Here is an 11918-nt window from a genome sequence, read left to right as displayed (position 1 = left end):
ATATTTTTGTTTGTTTAACACTTTTTTTGGTTACTACATGATTCCATATGTGTTATTTAATAGTTTTGATGTCTTTGCTATTATTCTACAATATAGAAAATAGTACAAATAAAGAAAAACCCTTGAATGAATAGGTGTGCCCAAACTGGTATTCAGACCCTTTACTCAGTACTTTGTTGAAGAACCTTTGGCAGCGATTACAGCCTTGATTCTTCTTGGGTATGACGCTACAAGCTGAAACGTAACAAAATGTGAAAAAAATCAAGGGGTATGAGTACTTTCCGAGTGCACTGTATCTCCTACAAATATTAAAAGTCATGGAATTTCCCATTTCTATCACACCATTATGACATTTCATGTTCTAGAAATTAATTCATCCAGAACACCCTGGCTATTTACAAATGGATAAAATGCAACTATACACGTGCAGTATTGAACAACCCTGAAGGAGAGTAAAATTCAGGTCGATTAATACATGTTGTAGCTTTCCTTTCGAGCAAATGGTTTGTTTCCTGCTGCATAGATACTTTGAACCTAGGAGGCTCTTTAAATTGCTCTCAGATATGGTCTGCTTGGGATTAAACGTTGTATATGGACATGGGCCTGGCAGCAAATGGGATCATAGCTAACCCAAAAAGTTCAATGGGGAGGGTGGAAACTGGCATTGAGAAAAAATACATTTTAGAGGTACTAAAGGTTGTGGTTGGAAGATATAACTGTTAGATAAAGCACGTGGCTGAGTCCAATAGTCTGGGAAGAAATATTGGACACGTGTGGAATGTTGCTTAGGATCATGTTAAAACTACAAGCATGTGACCCTACAGTATGCAAGTATTAAATAAACTGAAGAAAAAACTACTCTAGAACAGCTGACCCCATTTAAAGCTTGGTGTTCACAACATCAGGAGGCGCTATCGTTGCGTAGATGTCAATGTTTAAGGGGTGAGCTTACTGTTAAAGCCAATGGAGTATATAAAACGTATTTCTCATGGGACGCATTCTCTAACGATTATGGTGGATGGCCAGGGTGGTCAAAAAAGGTGATATGTTATACAGTACCTTGTGTCCCCAACTGTGCATTTAATATGAGCAACAATGAAGAAAACGGCAAATGAAAAACATTGATGTTAGGCATCGCACAGTGCAGCCTACTCAACACTCAACTGTGCAAATTCCCTGTTGATACTCATGTAGAACTGATTCAGTCCACGCAAGCTTTGGTTCCATCTGTGATGAAAGGATGATGGCAATACACTATAGTGTTCTTGGTTGTTCATGTGTCTGGGGGTGTCATCAGTCTCGCACCAAAAGCAGGAGGCATTGCACACAGCCAGTAATACAACACACGCTTTCTGGTTCTTTCCATAGCCAAGGTGGAATAAGCTGTGATAGATTTGGTGTTTCCCCCTGTATAGAACCCCCCGATAGTTGTGTGAGTTCTCCAGACTCCAGAACACAGAACAGACGTGTAAAGTTTGAGGTGAGTTCCTTCTGTGGGGCACAAGATGAAGCATAAATACAGGGAGGACAATGAAATCATAAAACAGGCCATTTCTTGTCTTTCAAGTGCCTGTAACAGGTAAGACAGACGCCAGGAAGGTTACTGTGGAAAGTAGCTGTATTCATGTTTTATTCAGTGGTAGACTAGAGTGGGAATGGCCTTCCAGTAGTCAGAATGGGAGTGAGAGAGATATATATATATATGTGACAAGATTGCGAGCTAGTGGGACATAATGTAACAGGACTGCATGGGCTGGGTTGAGTGAAGCCAACTAGACAGACAGGCTATTCAGCAGAGGCACCGCCGGCCGCTCTTGGTGACCTCTTCTGAGGAGTGCACCACGTTGGGCACCAAGCCACTCTTCACCCCCTCCCAACCCTCCTGGATGTTGATGTCACCGCTCTTCACGAGCTCAAAGATGTCCCGCGTTAGCTCAGTGAAGGCCTTTTCCACGTTGATGGCGTCACGAGCCGATGTCTCCACGTAGCGCATACCATAGGTACCTGCCAGCTTCTCCGCCTCTTGCTGGCTCACCTGCCTCTGGGGCTCCAGGTCGCACTTGTGGCCCACCAACAGAAAGACGATGCTGTGAGGCTGGACGTGACTCCGGGCCTCCTCCAGCCACTCATGCACATTCTGGAAGGAGCGACGGTTGGTGATGTCGAACAGCAGCAGCCCCCCAACAGAGTTACGGTAATAAGCCCTGGTAATAGACCTAGAGAGGGTGAGAGGATAAGCAAAGAAGAGGGACAGTGGTAAATACACTGAAAAAATATCACATGTTGTCGTGACGTGGCCCTTTCTGTGTATAGATCATGGCTTCTCACTCTCTCCTACTGTTCTGTTATCTCAGGTCCTGGCGGAGACTCTCTCCCCCTTTTCATGCAGTATGGAGAGAGAGAGTTCCACAGTAGAACAAAGGAACTCCTGCCAAATTCTACTACATTCCAGAATTTGAGACTGGAACAATATCCATGTTTTGGAGAATGTGTAAACGGTCGGTGGAGAAGCCAGCTACGACCTGGTCCATTTCGTTTCATGTATGTGACCTCATGAAAGACGATACAGCCACATTACCATAACTCTGTTTATACAGGTGCCTCTGTTATGAGGTTTGCATCTAATTATTGTATAAAATGAATTAGTAAAGATGAAACTATTTGTGAAATGATGTATTCCCTTTAAAGTTGAACTAAGTCATTGGCCCGCCCCCGTAAGCACAGTCATGATCAGGCGCCATAGAACCGCCTTTTCTACTGTTATGAAGAAAACCCCTTCCTGAGGAAATCCTCTTCAGACCACACATACCTCGGTGTCAGCTGAGGTGGCACAGGTTTGAGTGCAAAGATTGAGCAAACCCACAGCGTGAGCTGTGATTGCGAATAGTTATTGAATTCCTAACCATACCACATGGCTACACAGCTGGAAATGGTTAAACTCAGACTATCGATGCCGACAGCATAAGAGCTAATCTTAGATACTAATTAATAGTCTGCAGCTAGAAATGATGTAAACCTGGGGTGCTATTACTGACAACCGCCGAAACATTTATTTATGAGTGATACACTGATGTATCCATTGTAACCACAAAAGACTGATCTTCAGGGCAGCAGAGAGAAAGAGACACGGATGAACTGACTCTCCAGCAGACGGACCGGATTCCAACAGAAAAGATCATGACACACGTGTAAATGTATATATTGATTGCAATTATTCCCGAATGAGTGAGCGTTCATGTGCAAAGGATTAGCATTTCAATTCATTATAGTAGTACTGTGTGTAGTGATCCCTCTGGTCTTTCCCGCTCTCGCTCAGTCCACACCCACTTCCCTTTGTCCACCAAGCCGTCATATCGGTTTAGCCCACTAGGGAATCTCCCCTATCATTTGTTAGTAACAGATCTACTGCTTTGTTTGTTTATGCATTTCTGGGATTATTTAGTTAGTGAGTAAATAAATGAATAAGCCAATTGGTGTATGGACGATTTATAGTAAAGGCTGGGTTCGTGCAGATAACCAACCATTTACGACATTTAGAATTAGACTGACGTGAGGTAAATAATAATTCATTAATAAGAAGACTAATTGATCAGATATTCAAATATCTGAAGAGTTACTTTAGGAAAATTATAACTTTGTAATCTGAAGATTTCCCTGGTGCCCCAACTTCCTGGTTAATTACATTTACATGATTAGTTTAATCACGTAATTATAATTACAGAGAATTGATCTGATAAAATAACAGTTTTCACTTTTAATGATGCCAAAGACACGACAATGTAAAGTCTTGGTCCCATGTTTCATGAGCTGAAATACAAGATCCCAGAAATGTTCCATACTCACGAAAAGCTTATTTCTCTCAAATGTGGTGCGCAAGTTTGTTTACATCCCTGTTAGTGAGCATTTCTCCTTTGCCAATATAATCCATCCACCTGACAGGTGTAGCAAATCAAGAAGCTGATTAAACAGCATGATCATTACACAGGTGCACCTTCTGCTGGGGACAATAAAAGGCCACTCTAAAATGGGCAGTTTTGTCACACAACACAGTGTCACAGATGTTTCAAGTTTTGAGGGAGCGTGCAATTGGCATGCTGACTGCAGGAATATCCACCAGAGATGTTGCCAGATAATTTAATGTTCCTTTCTCTAACATAAGTCGCCACCAACATTGTTTTAGAGAATTTGGCCATGTGTATGGCGTCATGTGGGTGAGTGGTTTGCTGATGTCAACGTTGTGAACAGAGTGCCCTATGGTAGCGGTGGGGTTATGGTATGGACAGGCATAAGCTACAGACAACAAACACAATTGCATTGTATCAATGGCGATTTGAATGCACAGAGATACAGTGACAAGATCCTGTGGCCCATTGTGTGGCCCATTTTTTTAAGGTCATGTGAAATCCATATATTAGGGCCTAATTCATTTATTTCAATTGACCGATTGCCTCATATGAACCGTGACTCAATAAAATCTTTGATCTTTGAAATTGTTGCATGTTGTGTTTATATTTTGGTTCAGTATATAAGTGTGGCGGTCAGTGCTGTTTACACAGAGGATGTGACATGGAGAACAGTGGAGGTCAGTGCTGTTTACACAGAGGATGTGACATGGAGAACAGTGGCAGTCAGTGCTGTTTACACAGAGGATGTGACATGGAGAACAGTGGCGGTCAGTGCTGTTTACACAGAGGATGTGACATAGAGAACAGTGGCGGTCAGTGCTGTTTAAACAGAGGATGTGACATGGAGAACAGTGGAGGTCAGTGCTGTTTATACAGAGGATGTGACATGGAGAACAGTGGAGGTCAGTGCTGTTTAAACAGAGGATGTGACATGGATAACAGTGGCGGTCAGTGCTGTTTAAACAGAGGATGTGACATGGAGAACAGTGGCGGTCAGTGCTGTTTAAACAGAGGATGTGACATGGAGAACAGTGGAGGTCAGTGCTGTTTAAACAGAGGATGTGACATGGATAACAGTGGCGGTCAGTGCTGTTTAAACAGAGGATGTGACATGGAGAACAGTGGCGGTCAGTGCTGTTTAAACAGAGGATGTGACATGGAGAACAGTGGAGGTCAGTGCTGTTTAAACAGAGGATGTGACATGGAGAACAGTGGCGGTCAGTGCTGTTTAAACAGAGGATGTGACATGGATAACAGTGGAGTCAGTGCTGTTTAAACAGAGGATGTGACATGGAGAACAGTGGCGGTCAGTGCTGTTTAAACAGAGGATGTGACATGGAGAACAGTGGCGGTCAGTGCTGTTTAAACAGAGGATGTGACATGGATAACAGTGGCGGTCAGTGCTGTTTAAACAGAGGATGTGACATGGATAACAGTGGCGGTCAGTGCTGTTTAAACAGAGGATGTGACATGGATAACAGTGGAGGTCAGTGCTGTTTAAACAGAGGATGTGACATGGAGAACAGTGGCGGTCAGTGCTGTTTAAACAGAGGATGTGACATGGATAACAGTGGCGGTCAGTGCTGTTTAAACAGAGGATGTGACATGGAGAACAGTGGCGGTCAGTGCTGTTTAAACAGAGGATGTGACATGGAGAACAGTGGCGGTCAGTGCTGTTTAAACAGAGGATGTGACATGGAGAACAGTGGAGGTCAGTGCTGTTTAAACAGAGGATGTGACAAGGAGAACAGTGGCGGTCAGTGCTGTTTAAACAGAGGATGTGACAAGGAGAACAGTGGCGGTCAGTGCTGTTTAAACAGAGGATGTGACATGGAGAACAGTGGAGGTCAGTGCTGTTTAAACAGAGGATGTCCAGATAACCGGATGTTTGTGCATGACGCGATGCTTGCCTGCCACCCGGGCTCCCGTCGGTACCTGGCTTTTGTGAGACAACGCTTTAGGTGGCCTACCACGGTTCCTGACGTCTTTTGTGCCGCTTGTGCACAAAACAAGACTCCTCAGCAAGCTCTGTCCTTGGTCTCACATCCGCCTGGACTTTGTCATGGGTCACCGTCTGATGGCAACACCGCCATCCTGACCATTGTGGATTGGTTTTCCAAAGCCGCCCACTTCATTCCTCTCCCCAAACTACCATCTACCAAAGAGATGGTCCAGCACGTCTTCCGGATCCATGGACTGCCAGTTGACATGGTCTCCGACCGGGGTCCTCAGTTCTCATCCTGGTTCTGGAAGGCGTTCTGCACCCTCATTGGGTCATCGGCCAGCCTGTCCTCCGGGTTCCACTCCCAGTCCAACGGCCAGTCGGAGCGAGCCAACCAAGACCTTGAGACTACTCTGCACTGCATGGTCTCTGCCAATCCCACCACCTGGAGCCAGCAGCTTGTGTGGGTCGAATACACCTGCAACACCCTTCCCTGCTCTGCCACAGGCCTATCACCTTTTGAGTGTTCCCTGGGGTATCAGCCCCCGCTCTTCCCTGAGCAGGAAGAAGAGGTCAGCATACCTTCGGCCAAGATGTTTGTCTGCTGCTGTCGTCGTGGAGGAGAGCCTGGTCGGTCCTTCCTCAAGACCACCTCCAGGTATTGATGACAAGCGGATCACCACCGGACCCCGGCTCCACAGTATCATCTCGCGCAGACGGTATGGCTGTCCACCCATGATCTGCCCCTCCGGGTGGAATCCCGCAAACTCTCCCCCCGGTTTATCGGCCCTTTTCCCATCGCTAAGGTTATTAGCCTTTCATGTGTCCAGAGTTAAACCCATGTGTTACAGCCCCTTGTCTCCTTTTTCCTGCCCTTCTGTATCTTGCCCCACCTCACTGGATTATTGACCCCTACCTGCCCTGACCCTGAGACTGCCTGCCGTTCTGGATCCTTTGCACCCTCTCTGGATAATTGACCCCTGCCTGCCTTTGAACTGTCGTTTGCCTGCCCCTGTATTAGAAATAAACGTTGGTTCCTTCGACACTGTCTGCATCCTGGTTATACCTGAAATGTGATAGAAACTGAAAGTGGAAAAAAATGACTCTCACTCTATTTCTCTCTTGGTTTTTAATTTTATAAGAAATTAATTTGTTAAAAACTGTTCAACTATTGTCTTATACGCTGCAGTGCTAGCTAGCTGTAGCTTATTCTTTCAGTACTAGATTCATTATTTGATCCTTTGATTTGATGGACAACCTTTCAGTTCATGCTGCAAGAGCTTTGATAGGCTGGAGGACATCCTCCAGAATTTGTCATAATTACTGTGTAAGTCTATGGAAAGGTGTGTGAACCATGAGCCTCCTTGGTTTTGTATTGAAGTCAATGTACCCATAGGAGGACGGAAGCTAGCTGTCCTCCAGCTACACCATGGTGCTACCCTACAGAGTGCTGTTGAGGCTACTGTAGACCTTCTTTGCAAAATAGTGTGATGAGACAAATTATAGATACAATTATATATTGCTATACACTACCGGTCAAAAGTTTTTTAACACCTACGCAAGGGTTTTTCTTTATTTGGACTATTTTCTACATTGTAGAATTATCAGGAATCAAGGTAAGACCCAGATGCAGACTGTCCAAGTAACACTATTTATTGTAACAACAGGGGCAGGCAAAGACAGGCCAATGTTGGCAGGGGTCGAAAATCAAGTGTAAGGCAAAGGTACAGGACAGTAGGCGGACTCAGGGTCAGGGACAGGCAGGGTTCAGTAATTCAGAGGTGGAATAAAGGTACAGGATGGCAGGCAGGCGGCTCAGGCAGAGAGGTCAGGTGGGCGGGTACAGGGTCAGGACAGGCAAATGTCAAAACCGGGAGCACTAGCAAAGAGAGGCTGGGAAACGATAGGAGCTGACAGGAAAAACGCTTGTAAGCTTGAACGAACAAGACGAACTGGCAACAAAAAGAGAACACGGATATAAATACACAGGGGATAATAGGGAAGATGGGCGACGCCTGGAGGGTTGTGGAGACAAGCACAAGGACAGGTGAAACAGATCAGGGCGTGACAAGAATAATCTTGAAGACATCAAAACTATGAAATAACACATGGAATCATGTAGTAACCAAAAAAGTGTTAAACAAATCAAAATATAGTTCATATTTTAGATTCTTCAAATAGCCACCCTTTGCCTTTCATTGGTGCAATTTCTTTAATCCTTAACGTGTTTGAGCCAATCAGTTGTGTTGTGACAAGGTAGGGGTGGAATACAGAAGATAGCCCTATTTGGTAAAAGACCAAGTCCATATTATGGCAAGAACAGTTCAAATAAGCAAAGAGAAACGACAGTCCATCATTACTTTAAGACATGAAGGTCAGTCAATACGGAACATTTCAAGAAATTTGAAAGTTTCTTCAAGTGCAGTTGCAAAAAGGAGAAGGTGTTATGGAGTGTGTGCTTTGCTGGTGACACTGTGATTTATTTCGAATTCAAGGCCCATTTAACCATCATGGCTACCACAGCATTCTGCAGCGATACGTCATCCCATCTGGTTTGGGCTTAATGGGACTATCATTTGTTTTTCAACAGGACAATGACCCAACACACCTCTAGGCTGTGTAAGGGCTATTTGACCAAGAAGGAGAGTGATTGAATGATGCATCAGATGACCTGGCCTCCACAATCCCTGACTTCAACCAAATTGAGATGGTTTGGAATGAGTCGGACCGCAGAGAGAAGGAAAAGCAGCCAACAAGTGCTCAGCATGTATGGGAACTCCATCAAGATTGTTGGAAAAGCGTTGCAGTGTAGAAAATAGTAAAAATAAAGAAAAACCCTTGAATAAGTAGGTGTTCTAAAACTTTTGACTGGTAGTGTAATAATAATTACAGGTGACAAAAGGTGATTTATTTCGCACAATTTGTGGTCTTTACAATGGAAGATTTTTTTTTTTTTATCAAAAAAGTGTCACCTGAATCGCTCTTGTCCGGCTGTGTCCCAGATTTGAAGTTTAATGCGTTTGCCTGGTTCTATCTCCACTAGGCGTGAGAAGAAGTCTACACCGACTGTGGGGTCGGACACATGCGCAAAGCGTCCCTCTGTGAATCGCCGGATCAGGCACGACTTTCCTACTGTCGAGTCCCCAATGACGATGAGTCGAAACTGGTACAGCCATATCGCTTCCATCTCTCATAGAATCTATGGGGAAAAAATTAAATATTTGACGATTAGTAAATCATGCGCATGGCCCGTCTACATCTAAACAAATAACTTAACACTTGTTTTGACCCCAAAGGTAGGCTATCCAATCCACTATCAGTGATATCCTTATCGGGCTATTTTTTACAAATGTAGTTCTGTGTGGTAGGCCTGCTTATATTTTTTAAACCTATTTGTGCTTGTGTTTGTGTTGTGTTTGCGCAAAACCGCGCACAACATCGAAAACCGACTTGATTGTTTGACCTACTTTAAAAGCCCAATTGCCCACAGCGCACGGTTTATTAGCTTTTTCTTGAAAAACTTATCTGCCTGCCTCAATATTATTAGGGAAAGGCCTCTCCACTTTCCTTGTAAATGCAGACAGCTCTCAAAAAAGAACACTCGCATATTCAGCTCACATGTGGATACACAGTTGTTGCATAGCAAAGCCGATCAAGTGCAATAATAACATGTGTTGACATAAAAACCGTTTTCTTAAACACAATTAAAAGGGCAGTTATGCGCATTTTTATGGACAAACAATAGGCTACGTATTGAATACTAATTTCACCATTGAAAAAAATAAAACGTATTAGTTCTGGGCTACATAAATCTGAACGAGTCTTATAACATTTAAAACACATTTAACTTATCTTCTTTCTGTTCTTCGTAAACAATAGTCTTAATCTAAAATCGATTTACAACGGTATTATCTGTGGCAATGGCATATTAATCCATAATACATTTTAGAACATGGTCGTGTACTAATTGTATGTGCAATTAATTACCTTGTTAGATGAGCGATCAACGGCTGGAAATAGCAAATCCCATGTTCTTGAGAAATCTCGTATATCGAAGATGCTCTCTGAAACAGTGATCTCAGGAGGCCTAGTCAAACACTGTTTTACCCCAAGCAGTGATACGCAAATAGGCCTTGTCCTAGTATCCTTTTGTATTATTTTATTCTACACAGGGAACTGTTACTGTGATGGCGAGTTTGATGTAAAATTGGCTAACGGCCGTCCTTACAACTTGTCGATGGTTTAATTTCATAGCAATTTCATGTTTAAAGATGGAGATGTTTGTGAAAATCCGCTGATGAAATGGCAGTAACAGCATCACATAGCATTACTCACTCCTCATCAGCACCATTACCGTAAGAACTCAGACATCAACGCAGTAAAAATCTGTAGGGGCACTACAAATGGGCATTTAAATGGAGTCCTATGAAGATCAGATTCGGGTTATCATACCTGACATAAAGGGAATGTCTTTGTGGGAGAAAAAGAATGACAACTGTGTGTAATGAACACCAGGGGAGACAGAGAGCTGGTTTCAAGCACAGGGCGCAGCAGGTGTTTATTGGTAAAGGACCACAGGATGAAGCAGGTAGCTGAGTCCAGTGGCAGGCAGAAGGCCATACACAGGGAGTCCAAAAAGGCAACAGTACAAGCAAGGAAAAGGCTAGTAACGTCATCCGGGAGATCATGCAATAGGTTTATAACAGAAAATCCAATAAGCTAAAGTACAGGCAGGGAATAGGCAAAAGGCATTGTTAGTGAGGCAGAAACTAACATACACTGGAGGATTCAATTACAGGGGAAACCCAGAGCTCCGAATAGAAGTGTGTCACAAACAATACCTCACAATGATGGGTGCAGGGAACTGAACTAAATAGTGTGTGATAATGACATACAGGTGTGTGAACAGGTGATTAGAATTGAGGTGATTGGGATCTGGAGAGTGACATCAGGGGATCTACATGTTTGAGAGTGTGAGTTTGAAGCAGATGTTACACTGTGTAACCACCTGAATGATCGCTAGGGTCTGAATCATGCTCTGAGTTAGGCCTTCAGTAGGCTGCAGGATATAAGAGAATGAGTGTGGCTTGGCAGTAAAAAAAAAACGATGTTTATTATGACATCCGACATTGGGTAGAAAGCACACTGGTCTCGAGGTGACTGGAGAGCCAGAAACTCATTGCGGAGGTGTTGGAGAGCTACCGAGTAGACCTATAACAAATATATATATATATTATATATCCAGTACCAGTACCAGTAAAAAGTTTGGACACACCTACTCATTCAAAGACACACCTATTCATTCTTTATTTGTACTATTTTCTACATTGTAGAATAATAGTGAAGACATCAAAACTATGAAATAACACATTTGGAATAATGTAGTAACCAAAGAAGTGCTAAACAAACCCTTTGCCTTGATGACAGCTTTGAACACTCTTGGCATTTTCTCAACCAGCTTCATGAGAAATGCTTTTCCAACAGTCTTGAAGGAGTTCCCACATATGCTGAGCACTTGTTGGCTGCTTTTCCTTCACTTTGCGGTTCAACTCATCCCAAACCATCTCAATTGGGTTGAGGTTGGGTGATTGTGGAGGCCAGGTCATCTGATACAGCACTCTCCTTGGTCAAATAGCCCTTACACAGCCTGGAGGTGTGTTTTGGGTAATTGTCCTGTTGAAAAAGAGCAAACCAGATGGGATGGCATATCAGTGCAGAATGCTGTGGTAGCCATGCTGGTTAAGTGTGCCTTGAATTCTAAATAAATCACTGACAGTGTCACCAGCGAAGCACCCCACACCACCTCCTCCATGCTTCACAGTGGGAACCACACATGCGGAGGATCATCCGTTCACCTACTCTGCGTCTCACAAAGACACGGTGGTTGGAACCAAAAATCTCAGATTTGGACTCATCAGACCAAAGGGCAGATTTCCACCGGTCTAATGTTCATTGCTCGTGTTTCTTGGCCCAAGCAAGTCTCTTCTTCCTATTGGTGTCCTTAAGTAGTGGTTTCTTTACAGCAATTCGACCATGAAGGCCTGATTCACGCAGTCTCCTCTGAACAGTTG

The 11918-nt window shown here is 43.7% G+C and overlaps 1 protein-coding gene across 1 annotated transcript; it reads right to left on the bottom strand.

The window, feature by feature from the left end:
• Positions 1–1423: 1423 nt before the first annotated feature.
• Positions 1424–10281, bottom strand: LOC112230590 (ras-related protein Rab-39B-like). The gene is made up of 3 exons (XM_024396861.2): positions 9835–10281; positions 8820–9046; positions 1424–2216 (listed from the first exon to the last, which is right to left on the bottom strand). The coding sequence occupies exons 2-3, from the start codon at positions 9032–9034 to the stop codon at positions 1790–1792; spliced, it is 642 nt and encodes a 213-aa protein (XP_024252629.1). The 5' UTR covers positions 9035–9046; positions 9835–10281; the 3' UTR covers positions 1424–1789.
• Positions 10282–11918: the final 1637 nt, after the last annotated feature.

The sequence above is a fragment of the Oncorhynchus tshawytscha genome, linkage group LG33 (assembly GCF_018296145.1).
Source record: "Oncorhynchus tshawytscha isolate Ot180627B linkage group LG33, Otsh_v2.0, whole genome shotgun sequence".
In the NCBI taxonomy this organism is placed as follows: Eukaryota; Metazoa; Chordata; class Actinopteri; order Salmoniformes; family Salmonidae; genus Oncorhynchus; species Oncorhynchus tshawytscha.
This window is presented reverse-complemented; position numbering and strand designations above follow the sequence as displayed.